Source organism: Meleagris gallopavo, chromosome 11 (assembly GCF_000146605.3).
Source record: "Meleagris gallopavo isolate NT-WF06-2002-E0010 breed Aviagen turkey brand Nicholas breeding stock chromosome 11, Turkey_5.1, whole genome shotgun sequence".
In the NCBI taxonomy this organism is placed as follows: Eukaryota; Metazoa; Chordata; class Aves; order Galliformes; family Phasianidae; genus Meleagris; species Meleagris gallopavo.
In genome coordinates this window covers 21788482-21813088 of record NC_015021.2, presented here as the reverse complement: position 1 = coordinate 21813088, position 24607 = coordinate 21788482, and the positions used below count along the sequence as shown (strand labels likewise).

The 24607-nt window shown below is 43.6% G+C and overlaps 2 protein-coding genes across 4 annotated transcripts in view; one reads left to right on the top strand and one right to left on the bottom strand.

Annotated features, from left to right (window-relative positions):
• The first annotated feature begins 6 nt into the window (after positions 1-6).
• B3GALNT1 (beta-1,3-N-acetylgalactosaminyltransferase 1 (globoside blood group)) overlaps positions 7-24607 on the top strand; it is a 29167-nt gene continuing 4566 nt past the window's right edge. For 2 of the 3 annotated variants that reach the window (XM_031555010.1, XM_031555012.1), the window contains exons 1-2: positions 7-3397; positions 16564-16739. In XM_031555010.1, coding sequence (XP_031410870.1) covers positions 1733-2695 — 963 coding nt within the window. In that variant the 5' untranslated portion in view covers positions 7-1732 and the 3' untranslated portion in view covers positions 2696-3397; positions 16564-16739. Of the gene's footprint in view, positions 3398-16563; positions 17617-24607 lie in introns of those variants that run through there. The other variant, XM_031555011.1, reaches the window with a different exon arrangement.
• The window catches only part of PPM1L (protein phosphatase, Mg2+/Mn2+ dependent 1L), an 87136-nt gene continuing 66126 nt past the window's right edge, over positions 3598-24607 (bottom strand). The window contains exons 3-4 of the mRNA XM_003209225.3: positions 13780-13941; positions 3598-10763 (exon numbers count right to left, since the gene is read on the bottom strand). Of these exons, the coding sequence (XP_003209273.1) occupies positions 10417-10763; positions 13780-13941 (509 nt within the window). The 3' untranslated portion in view covers positions 3598-10416. The remainder of the gene's footprint in view (positions 10764-13779; positions 13942-24607) is intronic.

The following is a 24607-nucleotide window of genomic DNA, read 5'->3' as shown; positions in this document are numbered from 1 at the left end:
CGGTTCCTCGAAGGTGCCGAGAACAAAAGTCCCTGACAACTTTTTTGCCTCTTTCTTTGCTTATATGAATATGAAAGCAGTTTAACTTTTGAGGAGTTTCAGCAGAGGGCAGCAGACTTCCTCTTAATGAATTGTTGGTTGTGGGTGTTACCTCTCAAAAGAGGTTTCCTGCGGCAAAGAAAGGCCGCTCGGGCAGAGCGAAGCACAGCGAGGCATCTGTAAGAGCTGCTGCGAGCAGTTCTGAACGTGGCAGTACTTTACGCAGTCCGGGCTCCTGCAAAAAACACCTCCGGTACTGCGGTGAGCCGTGGGACGACACGTGGAGGTAACTTCACCTTGGCGGGGCCTTTCCAGCAAGCTGCCAGCTTGGAAACAAATGTCACCCTGAGAAGAGCAGCCCTCGAGCTGCACTTCGTCTCCTCCGCCTCTTCTCTTTTGATTGAGCGTTTGATGTAAGAACAGAAGGGGAATTTTCTGCCACCTGCTGCGGTGAGGACTTCCCCTTCAATCTGCCCTTCTTCTGTTTTCTGCACGGGTCTGAAGGCAGAGTTCTGCTGCTGAAAGCTGGAAGGTGCCTATCTGTGTCACTGATTCTGGGTACTACAGGAACAGCTGTCTGATGTTTCAGGGAACACCAGTGCCCACCCAGAGACCACTATTAAAGCCTTATTTTGATGAACAAGTCAGCATATCACTTAGGGAACATGACCTTACACATGCAGAAATGCTTTGTGCGTCGTTGGCCATCATGTTGAGCTGATGGTGCTGTTGGCACATACCTAGCGTGGACTTTTTTTCATTTGCCCTCTTCTACCAGCAGTCTGCAAGAACTCATTTCTGATCACACATCCTGTTCTTTCACTTCTGTGGCTGCACGCTCTGCCTCTGCGCTAGCTGCTGTATATTCAAAAAAGGTCAAGATGGTTCAGTGTTGGTGTTTCGATGAGGAAGATGATGAGGAGGGTTTGGAAGGGCCAGCAGGGGTGGGAAGGTTGGAACAGGACTGCAAGGGTTTTTGGGAACCTGAGCTGAACTTTCACAGCTCCACAGAAGGATTCCTGGTTGCAGTCAAATGGAGTTCTTGTTCTGGATGCTGTGTGGTGCCAGCATGTAGAAAGGATACGGCAGCTTTAAGATTGTGTTCTGCATAGTGTGGCAAGGGACCTGAAGAGATGGTTTCCTTGTTTCTCAGATTTTTCATTGCTTATCAGATCAGGCTTTAGTCTCTGATTCTGTTGCTCAAAATGTCACGGAATCAGGCTTTTCTGTAAGGAATTGAAATCTTTATCACCAGATTTTTTTCCCTTAGATTGTCAAGAACTGATCACACATTGATGTGTTTTACTTCAGATTGGTCAAATCCCAAGAAATATTATTTATATAAAATCAAATACTAAGCATTGATCTATCTAACGTAAGTTAGATATTTTTCATCTTGTTCACTGAAATACTCTCTTCCAGCTCAGCATTTTGCTTGTGCTCACTCCGGGATACAGTACTGATTCATGGTGCATAGGATGCTACATGTAACAGCTGGGCTGTTCTTGAGTTTGTCTTCCTCATTACAGCACACTTTAGCTGACACGCTAAGAACAAGTTACTGCTTGAACAATAGCATTCTGAACACTACTTTTTTGTTTCTTTTTCAGTAAGAGACGTACTTCAGAACTTGTGGTACAGATTTTGAAGGCTACTGACATACTTCTGTTACTGCCCAGTTCTATTTAGTGTCATGCATACGATCCCATTAAAATGGATCTTTTTCTTTCTTCTCATATTTTCTGTCGTAACCATGTGGTACATTACTTTTCCTTCAAACGTTGTGGTTGAACATGTGAACAGCATGTATTTCTATGAGTATGAACCAATTTACAAACAAGCCTACCTCTTCACATCGCGTCAACACTTGAAATGCAAAGACATAAACCCGTTTCTGGTCATCCTGGTGTCTTCGAGACCTAAGGACGTGAAGTCAAGACAAGCCATAAGGATAACATGGGGATCTGAAAGCTTCTGGTGGGGACACCGAGTTCTAACCCTGTTCTTACTAGGTCAGGAAACGGAAACAGAGGACAATTCTGCAGCACTCTCAGTAGAAGATGAAATCATACTCTATGGTGACATAATTCGCCAAGATTTTATGGACACATACAACAATCTTACCTTGAAAACCATCATGGCGTTCAGATGGGTGACTGAATTCTGTTCTAATGCTAGATTCATCATGAAGACGGATACCGATGTCTTCATCAACACTGGTAACTTAGTGAAGTTCCTTCTGAAGTTCAACTCCTCAGAAAGCATTTTTACAGGCTATCCTCTTATAGATAACGTTGCCTATAGAGGCTTTTACCAAAAAACATACATTTCTTATGATGAATATCCATTCAAGTTTTATCCTCCATACTGCAGTGGAATGGGTTATGTACTGGATGGAAAACTGGCTCTGAGGATTTATGAATTGATGGGTCATATCAAACCTATAAAGTTTGAGGACGTTTATGTTGGAATTTGCTTAAATATTCTTAAGGTGAACATCAGTATTCCAGAAGGTAATCAACAATTCTTTATTGATAAAATTAATTTTGATATCTGTAAGTACCGACGCTTGATTGCAGTGCATGGCATTATGCCAAGTGAAATGATCAGGTTCTGGAAGGATTTGTCATCCGTCATTTCAGTTACTTGCCTCTGATTCTGTACTAGTATATTGATAAATATATGACTTGAAACTTTGAATTCCAGTGTAAAAATATTGAACTGAAGTACGGGGAACATGGAACAAAAGCAGATGGTGAGATGACATTGACTGAAAGCCAGCTGTGCTGCAGCAGCAGAACTGTGAGGGTTGTTCTGGGATCCTCTAAGGCTCCCGGTGCCTTTATTTAGGAACTCATACATTTCCATGTCCCTATCCTATGCACAGTGGGTACTTGGAATGCACTGCACTGTCTTGCTTTGACCCTTCTCCGTGCACTCTGCTGTAACCATGGGATGTCTGCCCAAATCTGGAATTCACGAGGTGTCACTGAAGAATAATGTTTACGTCAAGAAATGAGCCGGGGAGATGCTTCTCACATCACTGCTTAATGATGTTTCTTTTGGTCCTTTTGTGAACTGCATGATCCTTTGCCACCCTCAAGAATTTGTTCTCTGCACAGCACAAAACTTGGAGCTACCTTCTTATTTAAATGTATCAGTTCTGTCCTTCTTCTGGGAGCTTTACATCTTCTCATTTAATCAGTGTTCGAATGTATGTATGTTTATAGTCTGTGTTCAAATGTAAGCATATTTGTATACATGCAAAATAGAATTGCTTTAATGTCTTTCAGGTAGAACTGCTAGTGCTCGCAGGCTGTTACAGAGCTAGATGCAGAAGAGTTCACGTGCAGTTCAGGTACGAGATGTCTCATGCAGTGGTTATCAGATAACACTGGTGTGTGTGTTGATGCACCCTGAGTTATTGTAGCTGAGCAGGGAAGATTCAGACAGATGTGCTTAAGTTGTGACTTCATATCCATTTCTTGCTTAAAATTTTGAAATGAAAACAAGAATGACATTCTAGGCTTCTCATGTCTTAAAGAAGACAAACGTGACTGTATCTGTAAAGATGGGTATTTTAACCACTTTATTCATATCAGCAAGGCCAAGGTTTCAGTAGTTTACACTTTTAATTGACAGCAATACAGAATTTTCAATTGCATGAACAATTATCCTAGACACATCTAATACACAGTGAAGATACTGTAGTTACATCCTGTACATCTAGAATGACAGAGCACTGCCACCTTTTGTTCTATAGCTAACGTGTTACGACGTATTTACATTTGGCTGTCTTTCAGATAGTCTCTTAGAGACAAATTAGAAGAGGTGCAGAAACCTCCAGTACCCAGACTGAGGTTTCACCAATGTTTTTGTTACATTGTGGTAATGGTCAGTATTGACTTCTGTCTTTTCCATAACTGTACATGGTTTTACAAGGGAATTATAGGACATTACTTTTTGAAATACAAAAATGATGTCTCGGAGAGAATATTGTCTAGACAAGTATTTCAGATTTCAGTGTTCTAAGAATGTTTGCCAAGAAGGTCAAAGTTTTTCAAAAATGGATTTTGTTGCTGCTGTTATACTGTATCTTTAGCTATTAGTTTTGCACAACTGAGGAAAGAATGCTTGGTGGTTCCTGAAACAGAGGAAGCTGCAGCTGTTCCTCTGGGTTTGCGCTCCATTGGTTGGTGGTAGCACTGTGGTCAGCTCCCAGGAGCTCTGTTAGCAGTGTGAACTGTTTGTTGGATGTTTACACATGGAAATAAAAAACCCTTCTTGTTTTGCTTTTATACCTGCCATGTTACATGCTCAGAAATAAATGGTTTCTCACAAGAACACTGACACCACAGTAGTTTGTATTGCTTCTTCAAAAAAATGTGACCGTGAAAGACTATGCAATATTCAGCAGCTGGGTAGGGAGAGCAGACAGTGCTCCTGGTGAGAATAAAATGACTGTGGTGGAGAAATGGCTGCAGAGTACTGCAGTAAAAATGTGAGTGTCACCAAGCCAGCATTGTTATATTGGTGCTCCAGAACGACAGCACTGCTCATAGACAACAGGGCTTCTGCTTTCTCAGATGTAGGTTTGTACCAGCCATCTGTTTATGCCACCTGACACTGTAACTTAAGATGACATCAATCCTGCAAGAAAGTTGCACTGTAAAGTATTACTGAATCTGTGCTTGAGTTCTTTTTGTAAAAACTCATTTCCAGATACAATTCATATTTGAACCCAACCTTATTATTGCTTAAAAGACTGTAATAATGCATAACTAAGATCACATGTCTGCTTAAAGCAACTATTGGGAGAGTCTGGTGTGAGCTGCCATGCAAGAGGTAAAAAAAAGCTTACCACTGGGAACTTGTATCAGTATTTAAGTCAGTGGTTGGTGCAAATTTCATAGCATCTGCTTAGAGCAATTTACTAAAAATGAATCACAAACTATAGGCTTAATTTTTTCCACATCCTAAGGGTCTTATGCACGCAAGTGTCTCAATCATATTCAAGTGGGATTCCAAGGAACTGTGATTTTAATATGAAAATTGGGGGCTTTCTATCTTGAAAAGCGGAATAATTGATTGGACAAAGATGTTTGGAAACTGCTTCTGGGTGCATAGCAAGAGGAGCTTACAGTGTACAGTGCCAATCCTGTGTATCGTCCATAAGAGTCCATAAGTCAAAATGGTTCAAGGTGCTGTTCAATGTAAGTCAGGAAGCAGGTGCTGCAGATTCAGAGCATTATTCTCTGTAGTCAGTTCAGCATTAAGATGACCTAGTTTGAAACATCTACGTTTTACATTGTCTAGGTACAATGAACTTGCATTGAGTGTTTTAGTAGTAAGTAGCTCAACATCTGGATGCACATTAAAATAATGTAAATTTATCCTATTTCTTTCAAATGAAACTAGAAACTGACTGGAGGTTAATCAGACTGTGACACTGAATTCCTGATCTGTCTGCCAGATATGTTAGACACGCCAAAGGCATTTGGGAGGCAGAGCTCTTCTCCCTATTTTTCATCTCTATTTTTGTCTGACTAGTGTGTGCCATTTGGGCTGCTTTGTCTACAGCCTGCTTAAAGCTGAGGTGTTGGGGTAAGAGATGATGTTCATAGACTGCAGAAAGTTTTAAAGCAGTTACTGTGTATTGCCATACCCAAATGCAAGTGCTCCGTGTAGAAGGAAAGCAAACAGAGCTCAAATGAAGCTAGGCAGATTGTTTCTTGATTATGTGTAACTGAGTCCTTATTCTAAAGAAACCTAAGCTTGTAAAAAGCAAACAGAACACACCCCTTCCCCTTGTCCATATACTGGGTTTCTAAAAATCGTTTTCTCAGTGTAGTTGCTCTCCTTGAAATGCTGTTACATGGTTCTCAGCTAGTCAGTATAAACCTGCAACTCGCAGGAGGAAATGTGTTTCATAGCAGTTTCACAGTCACATGGAATCACAGAATTGTAAGGGCTGGAAGGGACCTCCAGAGATCATCAAGTCCAACCCCCTGCAGGCTTTCTAGGCCACTTGCAGTGCTGGGGCTCTGGGACTTAGTTGTCCTCCAGTAAAATAAGCCTTTAAAAATACAGAGTTCACCCCGGGTGACCTCTGCTGGGACAGTTTCTGTCTCTAAGCGCTGTTTACCTCCAGTCTTCTGACAGTCGCTACGCAGCACATTAATTTTCCAGGCCACTTTAATCCCGATGACCTGAATGAAGTTTTTTTATAGTGGAGTGACGATGGCTGGAGCTGTTGTGTGCATCCCAGTCTGCAGCCTGACTGGGATGACAGCTTGAAACCCTATCTGCTCCTCTCAGTAATGCTTTGTTTGTGGTGGTCCTTAAAGCAAGAGTAAAGTGCAGTCTCCTCTGAGCTTGCAGTGAAGATGTAATCTTAAAAACACTTATGGCTTTGAGAGAAAAAATGTAAAAAAATGCAACCAAGTACCTGCATTTCTTAGCTGTGCCTATGGCTGCACGTGTTTTGCCTGTGCTGCTTTAGCCGCCGGGAGGATGGTCCGCATTAACCTTACGAACATGTGCAGAAGGCACAATGCACTCTGAGATCACGTTTTCCAAAAGCGCTAGCAGAGCAGTTCGCGCTGAGAAGCCCTGCAGGGCTCCCGTGCTGACGCCTGCCACTGGGCGGAGCTGTGAGATCACGGCTGGCATCCCCTCTGCTACGGGCAGCTACAAATGGCCAGGCTGGCAGCCCTGCCACTGCTGGGAGGAGCAGCCTTTCTAAGTCCAGACTTGTAAGTTATCCACACGACATGGCAGTATCTCTATCACAGGAGTTACACTGATAGTTCACAGTAGCACTAACAGCCTAAGCTCTTTATTTCAGATTGGACCGTATGAAAGATGCTCTTTGACAGCAGTTTAATTTATCAGCACCTGCTTGAAGAACAGATGTCACCGATGGACCTACTCTGGCTAAACCATCAAAAGACTTTCACAAACGTGTAACACAAGAATCAGGGAGCTCTGAGATGTATGTGAGGCACTTTAACCAAAATGTGCATCCCTTCTTTGGGCAGGAGCCTAGGCAGGAAAGCAGCACTGGATGGTGTGTGGAAATTGCTACCTCTCCAATGCAGGACTGCGTTCTGTTGCACAGCTCTGACATTGTGGGGATATTTCTTTCCAGATGTAGGATATAGGATAGATGGGATATATCAAAGCAGTGGAGGCTCTTTCAGGCTGTACAGCAGTATGTGCATTAGCTAATCTTGTCATCCAACAGCTGTATGTAACATGGCAGAATTTGGCACAAATCAGCATGACTGGAAGGCTAGAACCAGATTAGCAGGCTTCTTAGAAGACCTCTAATGAGTAACATGGGTAGGCACTGCATATGAGGAAGACTGCACAAAGCCTGTCATCTTCATTAGTCCTTCATCTTTTTAAACCTAAAGTAGATGTAAGTAGAGACTCATGGACTCATTAAAGGAAAAGTCCTCTAGAATCAGCTAGTCCCACCATCAAATCATCACCACCATGCCCTAAACTAGCTTTGTTTAAAAAAATAAAAAAAATTAAGAAATATCAACAGCCTTACAAGAGGTCACTGGCATGAACACCTTCAGCCAGGAAAGGGAGCTACTAAAGAGGTGGGAGTGTTGCAGAGAAAATTAAAAGTGCTACATTGACTGCTGTTGCAACTGCAAACACTCAAAGGTAGAAATAGGGCTGTTTCAGTAACTGACTGGGTGGCCATGTGATGAATGAAATCTGCAAAACAGTTTTGTACTGTACTCTGGGTTTTCTTAAATCCTTTCAGCAAGCTATGCAAGAGCTCACTTTACTCCTAGAGTGTGCCACTGTCCCACAGCTTCCTCATGGCAGCTGCCAGAGTCTGTGAACACACACATTTCCCATCACTTCCCATCCATCTCAATAGAGCAATCAGAGGGCTAGCCATGCTCAAGAGAAGGTCTGCAATTCGTCAGCAATGCTTGATAATTTGAGAACGTGAGTTGCAGGAAGGCTTACTGGCAGCCAGAATCTTTTCTCTGAAGTGGTATTAGTCTGTCATTTTTTTCTTGGAGCTGACCATTGTTCTGCTTCCAACTTCTCAAATCCTGTGAAGGATTTGTAGCAGCTGTACAAACTTCTCAGCTTTAGCCTTCTGTGAACTGCTACATCTAATTCTTCTTTTCCCTGGGCAGCTGTTTGACAAACATCCAGTCTCTGTTCTACAAAGAAAAGCCAGTGCAACAGAAACATCATCTGTGAAGGAGAAAGGAAAGGCAAATGCTACACGCACCACGAGCTCTGCCCAGAGCACAGTTCTGATACTGCTGCTGCAGCGTTTACTGAGTCCATGATGAAGCACTCCCATGAAATATCACACAAGGTTTTCATTTTGCAACATTTGACCTCAAATACTTATTTCAAAATTAAATAACTGAAGCAGTCTGCAATTATTAGCATTTGTTACCCTCTCCATTTAACTGCACAATTGCATTTAAAATTAACTGAATGCTGTCCGTCCTGTTCAAGCAATTAAAAACATCTGAAATCTTCCATCCTCTGGGGAGGGACAGTGCAGGGGGGTATCAGAGCACGCTGGACACTTTCATGCTTCTGTTGCTCACTGGCATGCATTAACCATTACTCAGAGCCCAAAAATTCTACTCACAGTTTTGAAGGAGGAGAGAATGCAGACATGTAAGGACATGTATACAATTGGAAGGGCACTGTCAGTGGCAACACATCTAATTAAGATCCCCAAACAAACTAAAGAAAGAAAGGTTGTTAGGGAAGAGATCATCTCGAAATCAAACTGAAAAGACTAAGATGAGAATTCTTTCTTGAATGGAAAGCAGAATTTGTGTTCTTTCATTTCTGTCTTGAGAGATATCATTCCTGCCCAACACAACCATAACAGATGACAGTGTTTGAGACTGCAAGCCCTTTCTCAGAAAACACTCCAGGTGGGTGATAAGCACAAGGAAGTTTTTCATCTAATTGATTGTGTATCTTCATCCAAGAAACAGACAGCGTCAGTTAGCACATTATATCCCTGCTTTAGCTCAGGGCCCAAGGACTGAGAACCTCCATTTCCTTGCAGACAAGAGACTTCAGCGGATCATCCAGAGGACCATGTTTGAAGGGAAGGAATCCCAGAGGATATAATACAGGGAAGCAAGCCATCCAAAATACTAACATCTACCTCAGGCCCTGATGTGTTCCTCTAAAACATGTCCTGTACACCACCACTGCTGCCACTTCTTTGTGAAGCAGCCAACTAAGTTATCAGATGTACAGCCTAGACAATAGTCACAGATTCCAAAGTATAATTAAATATTGAAAGTTAGATGAAAAAATATTTTTATCTAGATTTATCACAAGCTTTCAACTGAACTGTCTGGCACTTACACACTATACCAAAAATCAGTCCTAAAGTGGTCTTCCCCCAGATTAAAACCACAAATTAATCTGCAGCGGTACAAAGTTTTCGTAGCCATGACTTCCATCTAGGCAGCTCTATAGAGCACTCTGCTCTGATTAGTTTTACAAATACTAATTAAATTAATTTTATCTTGCATTGTTTTCTTACTTGACTGTGAGAAGTCCATGCCAAAAACCTAATAGGAAGGAGTCTCAGTGAATGGCACTCATTCTTCTATCACGAGAGAGCTATTTTTTTGATAGAGAAGATGACAGACATCGGAGTATTTTGATGGAGCTTAACATTACAACATGGCATAGAATAAATGTTATTAAAGGAGTGCACAGGCTGAATAAACCTGTCTTCAGGTAATTCAGTAGCTATACCTAACCACATGCTTGGCAGGGATTTGTTTAATTGAGGGTGGAAAAAACAAAGTGTGAGAGCCAGTTCTGTGATAGCAGACTCGTAGTTGGCTCCTTTCCTTCCTTCATAACAGACCAACAACTACAAACCTTTTCCAACACAATCTTATCACTGCAGATTAAAAAAGAGATGAGAAACATTAGAGCATTGTTCTGAAACGTCACATCTACAAGTGAAAAAGCAACATCATTCCTATCACTTAAGCAGCAGTACTGCCCTGACCTGCTGTGTATCTGAACGAACCTCTTTTAGAAAGGAGAGGTGAGAAATGAAAAGCATACATGGGATTTGTAAAGGAAATTCTGAAATGAAAGATTACAGTTGGCTTCTAAGGAGCAGCAAGGTCACAGGAGACAGGTGCTTGTGAAGAAACTTAATTCTTATCATCACACAAAATGTATTTGTTGTATTGCTCCTTTTGTTAAGCAAAGAACAAAGCCCAGAGGAGTCTGTTCTTTCTGTGTGGAATCTTAATGGGATTTACTAGAGCTTTCCACTATGTTTAAAATGTAAGAGTTTGTTTTAAGTTCGGTGAGGCAAAGAACCTCTGGTAATTACTGTTCTTCTGCTTTGCTGCTATTCCTGAACTTCACCACCATCACTGTTATATTATCGGGACACCCTCTGTAAAATGACTGTAGAACTATACTCTTGGCTCCAAAGTGTGGCTCATCCAAGCGTTCCTTGATGAATCGGACGGCTTCCTCGTTGCTGAAGGCATCCCACAGACCATCAGATGCCAGGATCATGAACTCTGGCTGCAGTTTGTCCAGGTCAAAGGTGAGAATATCGGGGTCAGGAATGACAACGTTCAGGTTCTTCAGAGGGTAATCTCCTAACGAGCGGGACATGGCCAGGATGCCCTGAACACGCCAGGAGCCATTAAAGCTGATAAATCCACCTGCAGAGAAACACCAAACACTGTTAAAACTTTCTACGACCTTCTGCCACATCCACTCACAAATTCATGCTGCGGTATCCTGAGGTTTATAAATGTTACACATCTCAAAAAGCAGATGTCTTAATTAAATATCACCGCACTGCAAAGAAGAGTTGGATTGTGCCTTCCAGCAAACTGCCCTGCACAAGGTGTGCCAAAAAATATCACAACAATGTTGTGACCAAACCCATCATAAAGTATTATTCTGAATTAGAAAAATGCACTGTGGCATTTGATTGACTGCGCTTACCATCACCAGGATCAGGGCTACTTCCAGTTGCAAATCTCTTACAGTGCTTAGGAACTGCTTACAGGAAAATGCATCTCTCACTGAAGTCAGTGACTGATAGAGCCAGCACCTGGGCAGCACCCAGACTGACTGTGCCAAGGAGAGAGCTACGCAGTGCCTCAAGGTCAAAGCAGATTGAAGCGCCTTCAGTTTTGTTGCATGTGTCTGTGTGCCACTGTCTGCACTGATGAGTAGCTATATTTCCTCCATTCTAACATGAATCAAAAGTCAGAGTCACTTGAGGACAAATAATTTGCAAAATGTCTATCATGGAGCATTAAAACACGTAACCAAATCGGAAGAATTGTTGTCTTTACATCTGCAAGTTGTTTGCTTTGGTGTTTTTAGAAAAACATTCGTTCTTTATAGCAATCAGAATGCATTCAGCTTTTCACTCTGTCCTACTGCAATTCCACCTCAGCTATGCAGTCACATTAGCCTTGTCCAGCTGCTGCAGTATGTTTTGAGGACATCTTGATTGCAAGTTACTCAGCCATCCATTTCCCAGCACTTTTTTCACGAGTGTTTAGAACTGCAGTACCTCAGAGTAATCATACGTACGTATCGGAGTGATGGGAAGCAAAATGCCATTAAGAAGAGGCAGTTTTAAGTATGTATTACACAAACAATTAGAGGAAAGCAGTGCTGACATCCATTACTGTACTCACAGAGGAGATAGCTGATGCTGCTAACTGGTTGCAGCACACTGACAGTAGATTGTGCAGGCAGTGCTTATACATGCAAAATAACTTTCCAGTGCTGCTGTCAGATGGCAGCTGAAAGTGACAGTGGCACAAGGTTCAGTGAAGTGTCTGTTAGCACTTGTAGTGTTTTGTTTTATAAGGTCATCCATACCGAGTAGTTAGAAATTCTTAAGAAAAAGCAAACGTTCTCCAGTTCCAGCTGTCACTGGAGAAGAAAAGACATTAAGGAAATAGGAGCTCTTTGGCAGCCACACAAACATTCCACACGCAGAGACTTCAGCTCCAAGGAGTGCATTCAAGGTAAATACAATTTCTATCAGTGACAGTCACCTTGCGGTGCTACAAGTGAGCGTTTCTTCACAAGCCCCTACTTAAGTGAATACTGTATCCATTGCTCAGGACACCCCAGTCAGGGGATTTGTATTTTTTGCAGAAAGATGTGCATTTTTCTGTCTCATGGGAAAGAATCAGAGTGCTGGGATTGCTGTCATTCAGCTGCAAGAGGAGCAGCACTGCAGCAGTCACGAGTGTGTGGCAGCAGCTCCTTGTCATAGCAGCAGGCAGTGTTGACCGGGGCCCGTGACTCATGCTGCTAACTACATAAGCATGCTGTTGAGCAGGTAATACCAACCTCTGTAAGAAAGCAAGGGCCCTGTTCTCTCAGCCAGTGGCTTTCCTTTGGTACTGGCTGCAAGCATTGGTGTCAGTAACCTCGTACTGCCTTACAGGAACACTCAGGAGCAATCTGTATGTCGGCTTCTGGGGACTGCAGCACGAGAGCTGCAAGCAAAGGCCTTCTCTAAATGCACAACTGTACAGAGCACCTGGGTGATGTTGGTAAAGGAGACCTTAAGAAGCTCAACTACTGAATGAAAGATCTCTGGATGTTCTTAGTACTTCTCCCAAGTACACAGTTGAATGAAGCAAAGTGAGACCAGAATTTTCCTGTTCTTTCTTCTCAAGATCTGTGTACATTCTGTTCGCCTTTGGGAACTTATACAACCCTCAGCCTCTGTAGTGGCACGAAGAATCACGCTGCTCTTCAGCTTCCTCGGAGATAAAAGCAAACAGCAGAAGGCATGAGTTTGCCATGTACAGGCATTTATAGTATTATTTATAGTGCGAGCCTACTGAATACCTGTAGGTTTTAAAAATGTTTTACACTCAGGGAAAAAAATGTATTATTTCTACTTTACAGATGAAGAATTCGAGGCAGAGAAACAGTGCATCTCCAGAGGCAATGCTCATCAGTACGGTTAACACAAGCAAGGGGAACTTTTTCTTCATCAAATAATTTGCTGCTGCAGGCTGCTATGGGAACCAAAATAGAAACAGTTTCAAAAGAGGTTTTGACAAATTCATGGAGAATTGGCCATTAAACTTGAGGTACCAAATGCAACTTCTGGCCCAGTAGGTCTCAAGTGACAAGTTAAGAAAGCTAGAAAGATTTATTGTGTAAGGTTATCATTTCTAATGTTCTTTTCCTTGTACTTCTGCTACTGTGTATGTGTTTGTGCTCATTTACAGTCATTATATAGGAACAAAAAGTAGCTTTAATTAATTAGATTCGTGGTCTGCTTATTTTAGTAACTAAATTGCACTCAGCTTAAGACCCAGCCTCTCACATAAAGGCTGCTGATACCATGCGGTGTGCAGAAGCCTGTAATGGTGCTGTGCCTGTTTATTAATTGCTCCCTGCAGAGATCAGGAGGGAACCGGCTGGGACAGCCAACTGGCTGTAGAAGATGAAGGCTGCTCCTCTTACTTTGACACTGCTTCATTAAGGGATAGGTCAGCCTGTTTCCATTTCTCTGTCTGCACCATGAAATCCCTCTGAAAAGTGCTGTATTAATAATGGAAGATTTTATCTGCTGGTTTCTCGGTCTGGTACTTTTCACTGTCTCACGGGGGAAAAGTCTATATTATTGACAGCAGAGAAGAAAAAGATGAACTTTCAATCCAAAGCAAAAATGTTATAACTCACCAGCTCTTTTAATCCTCTTCCTCTCTTTCAGCTGGTAGGGCTTGTGGTCGTGTGACAGGGGGATGGCATTCCCGTCCTTGTCGCACAGCACGCCTCGCGAATCACCAACATTGGCCACAGTGAGCTCTTTATCTGACAGCAACGCGATCAAACAAGTTGTACCTGAGGAAAAACAGAGGAGAAAGGGTAGCAAAAACAGATAGATAGGATGTATCTATCTGCAGTTATATAGCACATTTTCTCCAGTGGCTGCCTGTGGTCATGTGGACCAGCAGCTGTACTGGTATCTGACTGAAGCATCTTCTACTCTATCAATGCCAGGAAAGAGGCTGTCATCAAATCTGACAGCTCTCTTCTAAGGATATTTAAGTCTATTAGTTTTTTCTCTTATCGCTGGGTATTACTGAGTCATTCCCTGCTCTCTCTTACTGTTATTTGGTCAAATTCTTACATGGAGTGCACATTATCTCAGCACCTGCTCAGTATTGCTCCTGTACAGACTGGCAGGTGGGTGAGCGTTGGTGAAGCTGAAAATCTTAAACTCGTTGGTCTTAAACTCAGCTAGGAACAAACAGTGGCAGGAAAATGTTCTTTAGATGAATAATGGTGGAGAGAAGCTCAAAGGGGAGGAGTGTTTTCCAGTCTCTGAGAGCTGTGTTTTCCTAATGGATGAGAAAAGTAATAAGAGAGAAAAGTGCATATTGGCAGCAGAGCCCACGCGCTGCTTTCATGGACTGAAGCTACAGCACTTGAATGTACACCAGTCCAACAGTCTGTGTCCCCTCGCTCCTCCAAGGCCTGCTGTCAGGGCTCTCATCCCATGGCAGCCTGTCCCAGGCAGTGGATACGTGGGTGCAGAGGATGAGCTTTGGTGCACAGCGCCCTGTGTACGCCGTTAGGAGAGAATAAAGCTGCCCAAACTGCTGCTACTAAGGCAGGCTATACACCCGAAGGATGTTTTACTGGAAAAAGGAAATGATTTGACAGTCTTAATTACTTTAACCTTTAAATACACAGAAAAAAATCTAATCATTCATTGACCATAGTATTCAGCAAGCATAGTATTGTCAGCTAAAGTGACAGAAAAGTATTGGAATAATTGCTTGTTTTCAAAGTACTGACACTACTGTTTTTATTTTCCTCATTTAATTGATGCAGAATAGAGTGAAAGTTGACCAGACCCCATTATGAACGTGTCTGTGGTGCATTTTCCCCTTGTAGCCAGTGTGATATCAGCTGTATTACCCAAATGCCCAGCATTAAAAATAAGCCCTGCACTGACTTCGGCCCAGGTGCCAGAATTTCATTCATATTTTGGAAAAGAAGGATATCAAATGGATTTTTATATATATACACTAGCAAACATTTAAAGGGAATATTCCTGACACTTAGATTGTATGGCAGTCCTAAAATCGTTACCAAATTCTTACAAAAGGTACTCTAGTGTCCTTCAACAGCAAACAGAATTGATTGTATGCCTGCTTTCTTTTCCTTTTTCATTGCCTAGAGAAGCACATGGTTGAGTTTTTACCTCTGTTGCTAATTTACACCTAATTATTCCTTACAATGAGGCACATACTCTTCTCCCATAACAGAGATTGACAGGAAGAAATGGCACAGGCTGCATAGGTGATAGGCAGCATGCAAACCTTCACAGCTGTTCTGACAGGGACTTGTTCACTGGCCCACATGAGGGCAAAGGCACGAATGGATTCCTGCAGATGCACAGCACAAAGGCCTAAGAGATGAGTCCTCAGCCAGCACAGCTTCCAAAGCAACACATCTCTGGGTGTGTGTTCTCATCTGCCACAGCAGCAGAGCTGGCACGTCCCGCCCACAGCAGCACCCTGACTGCTGGTTTTGCTCCTGAGGAATCTTACTAAGGCTCAAGTCTATGTTCTGTGCTCTTAAATCCAAATTCTCAAAGCTACACCTTGTGCATTGCCGTCCAAACGTAAAATTTAAAACTATGTTTTGCAGTTCCCATGCCAGTAGTTGAATATCCCATGACTGGAATAAATATAATAGCCAGTAATAAACAATTTGTTTTTAGATGCACTGAGTTCTGGAGATTTATTTTTATCTTAATGGTCTGTCTTGCACAGCTTTAAACCAAAAATACTTTTTCACAGTACATACATCTCATTTTGTGCCACTGACTGACATGTTGCAAACCTAAACGGATACTTTTCCATTTGTGGCTAAAAAAACCCAGCTAGCTGCGCAACTTTGTGGCTCATGTAACAACAGAGCAACCCGTCCACCTGCATGACCCAAAGAGCCTTGTCAAACTAAGAGCCCCCTCCGGAGGTACCTTTGCTGAAGGCCACATGGGAGCCTGGCAGGTGCTCACCAGGCTGCAGGATGCCCAAGGCAGCACTGCTGCTCTGCACAGCTTTCACCTCCCTGGCCGTTCCCTGCTGGCTCAGCTGGCTGCCAGCAGCAAAGCTGGGGGCACTGGGAGCACCAGACCCCAGCGTTCTCCCGAACAGCCCTGCTCCAAGGCCAGCAGGGTGGCAGGTGAAGCACTAGCACTCGCTCAGAGCACTCACTGTGCCATTGCCTGCCCTCAGCAGAGAACAAAGACAAAATAACACAGCGCAGGTGCGGGCTCATGCCTCAGTATGGATAATAATCCTTTCTGTGTGTGCTGAGTGGTGTGGGGGTTGTTTATGGCTACTATTATGCCTGTTACTGCCTTGGATGATGAGATTCTGCCCTTTTAGTGGTTTCAAAGCACTGAATTAGCACTGAAGCGTTGTACTCTGCCTTCTTTTTGCACAGGGCCACTGGCTGCAGTGGGAGCTCTGCACAGGAGTCACGGATGGTCCAACAGACCCTGCGCTTTGAGACTAATTGAATTTGCAACAGTAAGTGCTAAAGAGCTTGTTCTACAAATAAACCTTGGAAGGTATCGGAAAGAGAGCTGCATTATTAAGATGAAAGCAGAAAGAGTGCAGGTAAGTAGCAACACCACAACACCTGGCTGCCATGCGATACGGCCGTCTGTCGGGACAGCAGCGCCGTGGGTCTGAGGGAGGGAGCAGCACGTGCAGGTACAGAGTATTGCAGGAGAGTATCTATGGCATTTATGTAGAACGGAGTGGAATTTAGCATTTGAGGTCAGCTCAAGGAACAAAAACCATGAACTCTGTAAATGGATAAAAGCTCTGTTTCAATAAGAGAACTACACCAATTAATGGCGTCCCACTTTGCCTTGATTTATGAGGCTTTTCTTGCTGGTTGTTCAAGCAGCATCATGATCACAGTGGAACTCTGTGGCTGCCACCTGCCAAAGGCATTCTGACTCCTTGTCTAAATTCCTGAGAGAAAATTAACAGCCACTTTTGCATTTCTGACTAAAACCCAAACCTATGAAATGTTCGATGTGGGTAATACAGTCATTATTACAACCCCACGTAAAAATGAAGACTTCGAATACAGTCTTCTGGTTGTATGAGTTGTATGATCTGTGTGTACGAAGGAGAATGAGAACTGAGCCAGGAGATCACCCCGAGTGCTGGCTGCAGTGTGCATCGCCTCAGCCTCGGCAGCAGCCCCTGACTGATGGCAGGCTGCGTCAGTCCCTGACCTCATGGTGCTGCCTGCCACTGCATGGGAAAGCAAACTTCTCTTACTTTGTTTTCTTCTCCATCTATTTTTATTTCAGTCATTTAACCTTGTGCAGAGTTAGAAACCGTTGCGCACTTGTCAGTTGCCTCAGATTTAATGCAATTGCACAATGGAAAATTCCCAACATAAAGGGTCCAAAATGGAGAACACATATTATATTGGTCCCTCGGTGCAGCTGCCTGAATAATGCCTTGCTGAGCTGTTAAAGAAGGAAATCACCAGGAAATTTAAAACCTGTGGTATACTGGCTGCAGAGATACGGTTTACATTTGGTTCGTTTTTTTGTTGGTTTTTTTTTTCTGAGTCAGGTAAGATTAGTGGTGTTATATTTTAGCACCAGCCAAGGTGCCTTATCGAAGTCAGGGCTGCACCAGCTACACTGGGTTTTAGGTACCTGCTTTATCAAAACGAGGAAAAAGAAATGATAGAGAAGTGAGAAAAATAGAGGGCAAAAGAATCCATCAGGAGATAGAAGAAAGGAAAAATAAAGGTACAGAAGTAGCTGAAGGCACATCTGTAAGCAGCAGAAGGAGGATGCCATGAGGCAGCCAGGATGAGCTGCAGGTGATGTACACAAAGGGCAGGGAGCCTTTTTTGACCGACAGAAGAGCTAAAGCAATTCTGAGGCCTGGGCTAAGAAGGGAGCGATAAAGGACTGAGGCCTGGTGAACAAAGCACATCCATCACGGGGCGACAGGAGCAGGAAGCAGGGGAGAAGGACAGAAGTGAAACAAGGCAGCAGCATAGCCAGGGCTGTGGCTGCCCTGGATGGCAGAAGCTGACTGAAATTCCCCCACGTCCCCATCTCATCCCACTCCATCAGTAGAAGTGCAGTCCATCTCCCAGGAACCCACCAAAATCTCTGCCTTTCTTCTCTGCCCTCTCTGCTGAGTTTTCTTTCTCTCTTTCAGCCGCTATCTGATATCTCAATATCTCATAGAGAACACGTGTAACCTGGTCCCTTGCTCTTCCTCCTTTTCACACTCTTCTACGTGGAATTTTTGCTCATTCCTCCTTTGTAAAAAATGACACTGCTGGATGCCCTTACGTCAGGCTGTTAAACTGCCACAGCTCCAAGACAAGGAGCTTCCCCACAGCTCTCCCAAACAAATGCACTTCTCATGGGTGCCTTCCTACCTCCTCTAGCATGCTTCTTCCAGTCCTCCTCCACATCTTTGCACACAGAGAAAACTGGAAAATGAGATTTCCACGTCCTTTTAGTCACGGCTTCCCCTTTCACAGAACCTCTCTCACACTACACACATCAAAGTTACTGATCAGCTGCATTCCCAACCCGCTTCTTTTCCCATTGTCACCCCACCCCTAGGCTTCTCTGGCTCTCTCCTTTTGCAACACAAACTTGCCTTAGTATTGCCCCTTTCTAAACATAACATCATTAACCTTCATGTGTTTTATGGCCATCACTTCCTTTCCTATCCGTAAGCTCACTGAACATGCTGTTCGTAGTCACTGCCTGCAGTGTTCTTTCCCTCCAGCTCTGCTCTACATTCTCTCCAGCATAGCCTCTGCCTCAGGCTCACCACTGAAACTGCTTTTGCCAAGATCTTAACACTGTTTTCGAGCTAAAGCGGAGACACCCATCTCTTTCCGTTCCTCTTATCTGCCTCCGGCACAGCCAGCTCAGCACTTCTCGGCCGATGAGATACTTCTTTCCTAGTTTTCCCCTTTGCTTCTCTAATCACAAACATCTCTCTCCCAGCACGGTCTCTGAAGATGCCTTCATCTCTCTTTCTCTCGGGTCTACACAACTCTGATGGTCTTTGACTCCCTCTCCATGGGCTTTACTCCTATGAAATCTCATTTGCAAACACAGACATCACCAGTGCTTCCATACAGACCTCCCAATCTCCTTCTCTGTCCCAGAGGGGCCTTTTTTCTCAGCTAAATGCCAGCCCATTTGCCATACAGATACTGATCCCGTACCCAGCACCCCAGCACCCAGCGCAGCCTCGCTGCGTCCCCCAGCCTGCTCTGTGCCACCAGCGGAACCACACCAGTGGAACCAGCTGCCCTGGGCCTTGCCCTCAGCCCCACTGTCCACAATGCATCCTGCGTGGGACTGCATGGCATGCTCAGCTTCACTTCCACCGCACAGGGAAACAAGAAAATTGGCAGGATAATGACCTCAATAGCAGAGACTGTGAGCATTATCTTTGGAGAGGCCAACTCTGCCTCTTAATGTTTGGCCAGAAAGCATTAAACCCCGGAGGGCTAAAAGCTACATTAATTCCCACACAAACAGGGCTTGTGATAGGGAGTTTGTATTAAGCTGAAGTGTTCATTATAGAAAATTAGTCTAATCTCATCTCTGAAATTGTCCCCATCTCCTTTTCCTGGAGCTCCCTACGAGGTGCACAGGGCCAAGCAGGCATGCCATTTAGGCATGTCCTCGGGTCCCCTCAGCACTGGTGCTTCCTACACTGAGCTGTACCTGCCTCTTCTGCAGTGCAATAAGCTGCTTTGCAAAAGTCTGCTCTGTAGAGTACAGACCTAAGAAGAACCATTCTGAAAAAATGCACAGTGTCTCAGTTTCTTAATCAGTTCAGTGTAACGCCTTTTTCCCAAGATTAAAAGAATGAGAATGCTATCTTTTAAAAGAGATTGAAACAAACATCATTCTTAGAAATACATAGAAACTACTTCACATCCAGTTTCTAAGATAATTCCCTTCATGAAGCAATTCCTACCTGACTGCATGCAATACTACTTCAAGAATTTTCAGTCCCTTCCAACTTAAGCCATTCTATGATTCTATCATATGATATATCCTAAAAGTTGATTTCTTGGCATTGCTCCCATATTCAGTTTCACCTTAGCACCACGCTCAGTTGTTGAATACATTAGAAGTAGAAATACAATGAAAACAGTTTCATTTTTTTTTCTGGCTAGAATTTTTTTCCCAAATTCTTTCATATCCACTAGAAACCTTCCAAAGCTTTAAGAAGTTTTGCTTCATGATTGCCTTCTGTGCAGAAAGATGACCGCATTGTCACGTATGACTTTCACCAATAATGTCAACTTAAAAGCGTCAGGCTGCCCTTGGGATTCTCTGCATCTGTGTCCTCTCCATGTGGGGCTGTTTGCTAACTCTCCTCTCCCACGTAGCTTAGAAGCCATCCCTCCTCTACCTGCCACTAACATTTAACAAAGACTCTATTTCATCAAGCACACTTCACTGCTGTCAGGACAGAGTGGTGCTCTCTGCAGCCAGGGATAAAGGCAGAACCAGGCAAAGCAGCACTTGAGAGCGGGAGGACACAGAGACGTCTGGGCAGAGCACGTCTGCACCAGCACTACTGGTATGCTGGCACTGGCTTCCAAGTCAAACCAAACCTCCCATTAGGGACCAAGAAATGGAAGAGGGCAGAAAAAAGCTAGAAGCAAAATGAAAATCCCATTTGAAAAGGAAAAATAAAAAAAATTAAAAGCACCCAACAAAATTCAGTGGTATTGCTCGGTTTCTGACCAAAGGATCAAGACTGCAGTACTTCATTCAAACCAAGGGCATTGCTCTGCACTCTGTGAGCCATAAATACCAGATGTAATGAGTATGGCACCAGCAGGTAGGCACCAAACACAAGACCTAGAGCTGGCAAATTATTCACAAGCAGTATAAATAGAGGCCACCTTCCAGGAGCAGGACCTGCCTGCTCAGAAATCCCTGCCCAGCTGCAGCTGGTGAGTGGGCCGGGCTCCGGCTGCACTGCCCTGGGCTCCAGCCCTCGGGTTTGTGGAGGATAAGGTGGCAGTGGCACGAGCATCACTCAGGTTGCTGCTGATCTCACTGAGGACAGCTGTAAGTAGCTGTCTTGCTCTCCAGCTGCCTCCGAGGCCCCTGCATGACAGATCGCTCACATTAACTCCTAAACAAATAAGAAACTTATTAGTGCAAAGAGAGAGCTGTGCAGCAAGGAGGTATTTAAGAGTTATTTATTCTGTGCCCAAGGTGCATCTCAGAATCAGAAAAACAAACATGCTCTCTGTCCAAAGGGATTACAGTCTGACTCTGTATTTCACGTGCTGGCGGAAGATTGGGAGTAAGGAATGGAAGAAGAAAGGGATGGGAGTGACAATGCACCAGAACCACTGGCAGGTTGAGAGGTCTGTGATTTATCTCGAGAGCCCCCCACAAAACCTGCTGACACAGAACGTACCCAGCTGAGAACGCAGCTTAAATCAAGCTGGTGACTCTTCCCCTCAAGTTAATCAAACTTGAGGCTAATCATCTTCCAGGCCAAAAGTTACCTCCAGCCATTCAGTTTTCCTCCTACATTCTCTTATGCAGAAGCAGTTTTCAGCACACCAAGCTGGTGGACAGACCCAGACAGACACACAGCTTCCACAGACACCCACAAACAACTGCAGCCAGTGCCTGCTGCCTTTGATTGCAGGGCTGCACAGAAAGCATGCAAACAGAGGAAGCAAAAAGCACAGAGATTGCCAAAACTCAGCAACCGCCTCTATTAGAAAGGTGTTACACTTGTTTATGGCCAACTTCTTTACCTTAATGGGTTGTTACAGATTATGGATGGGGTTTTTAAGAGAGCTGTGCTTGAGAACAGAAAGCTTTCTTTTCTTCCTGCTCCCTTCTCCTCCTACTTGGAACCATGTATAATTCAGACACCGGGAAATAATGAAAAAGGCTAACAGTGATTGATTGTGGCATGCAATGCAGTTGTGCATGCAAAGCAGGGATTAGCACAAGCTGAACAATGCTGCAAATAAGAGCCCAAGGACATGACATAAAGATGCAGACAGGAGTGTAAGCGATCTCATGAAACACAGCAACACCCTCAGACCATAAATCTGTGTGCAGGTGCATGTGCTTGACATTGTTACAATATATTTTCTTCTCAATGATTCTCCCACTGAAATGTTTTCAAAAGAACCTAAATATTAGTTTTTTTTGCACGTTATATGGCAATAGTAGGAGCAATGAGGCTGAAGAGATTCATTTCAACACAGAGATCCTGCAATTGCAAGTGTAATGAAGGGTTTTGCAAAGGTGTAGCTGCTACTGATTTTGTGCTGCTCTGTCCCACTGCAGCAATGCTGTTTGGGTAACGATGCAGGAAAATTTAATAAGACTCTAAAGAGTCTGCCAGGCTCGTAGGTAGAACAAACTTTGCCTCCAGGCATCTCTCTTTGCTCCCATCAGCAGGTGACAAAGCTCTGTTAGCTGAGTGACTTTCTCCCAGGGGCCTGCAACTGATGTCCTCTCTGCACACACTGAATTTCAAGCAAACTGATGTCTTCAAATGCTGCCTTGATATTTCTTAAATAAATTAAAAGCAAAAAACATAAATCTGTGCTGATATCTCTCACCACACAAACATGCATCTGATGTTGAAGAAACACTCTGCAGTACCAACAGCAAGCACCTCCAGCGTGTCTACTGAAGATAAAGGTTTTCAAAAGAAATCTAACACAAACTTACACAAAGTGAGCCTCAAACAAGCGTTTTAATTCTCTGCATTTTCTGCATTTTAATTCTTATGCATTTTTTAAGACCTTCATTGGCCAAAGATAGAGTGAAAGCGAAGTGATTGGGCTGTGATAAAGCAGTGTCCCTCACAAAGTCCTCACACAAGCTTTGCACTGCTCCTCTGAGCACAGGCCTGAGCCAATTCCATCACAGCTGAGGGCTGAGTTGAGCAAGCACCTGAAAACAAGTCTCTGCATTGAAGATGCTCTCCAGACTTAACTGATAAGCACTCAGAGAAAGGAATTAAACCCAAATGCTCTTTTGATGTACTCAGCACACCGAGCCAAGAGTTTCTTTTGTAGCTATCTGAGTCATTCTTCCTTTCCTTGAGGTATTTTTTGGGCACGGGCAGCAGAAGAATTCAATGCTGACACATGCTCTCTCCACAGGAAAGTCCATCCCAAGCAATTCTACTGCAAGTTTTCAAAGACACCTTGTGACATGGGAAAGAGAACAGGTCACTGACACACTGCTGTCTACGTGGTTTCAAATCCACAAATGACTCTCCTCTTACACCCCTGAATGCCCACCCTCTGCAGGGCCGTGTTGGTTTCACCTCTTTTTGGTGGAACTTCTATCATGGTAGAATGTTTAGTTCTTATTTTTAATTGCTACAAATGTATAAATGCCAAAGAGAAGAACACGTGGTATTTCTGCAGCAAAACCAAACACAGTTACGCACAACACTTCACGTGGTTAACAGAAGTACTGTTAACTCACTGACGTGGCCCAGGGCAGGCGTTCAGTACGTGCCTCACTGCCAGCACTGCAGCACTGCCCTCCATCTCAATGACCATTGCTGGCTGAATTAGCTGAATATCTGCTAAAAAACTCATCAGGAAGGGAGGGATATGTCACACACAAGTAGGCACTCACCTGTCAAAGTACTATTACTGCTCTGAGATTCTGCTGAAAGGTTATAATTACATGCATTATAATAAATTATTTTAACTGAAGAAAAATAACGCGATGCACTCGGGCAGACCTAACTACTACACCTGTTGTTACAAACATTGTCCATGTTCTAGGAATTGTAGAGACCACAGGGCATTGCATGAGCTCATGTGTAGGAAATGACAGAGTCACATAGCTTCTGCTGGAACGTACACCAAAATGTAATTTATTTTATGGGTATGCTTACAGAGATGGTTAGGCTCCCAGCTGGAGCTGTCTATCTATGCACCTGTGAGTAAAAGCTAATTCATAGTCTATGGGAAAGAGGGGGCATGTCTAAGATCTCTTCACTTACATGCTTAAAATAAAGGCATGAATTCCCCAGAACCTCCAGTTTCTCCCTGCTCACTATTGAAGAGCTTTAGAAAAGTGGCCCAGAATTTGATGTCTCTAATGCAAATGTGAACAACTACCAGGGAGAAATCCCACTCGAGGTGATGGCCCTGTGGCTTTTGCCAGGGCTATTGGTCCTCTGCTGAGAAACAGAGCTCTGGCTCATGGTGACCAGGATCAACGTGCAGTTTTAATGAGTAAAAAAAAAAATATGCCAAGGAAAGCATTGAGCATAAGGCAGAGATGATACAGAAGTAATCATCTAGCTATAAAGGGTAAAAATTGTTCTTACTGTATTATTTGGAAAAGGCTCAGTGCTGAATTTACACTGACAGCAACTGAAGATTGAAAGAATGTTGTTGGTTTAGATCATGTTCTTGAGATTAAATATCTAAAAATCAT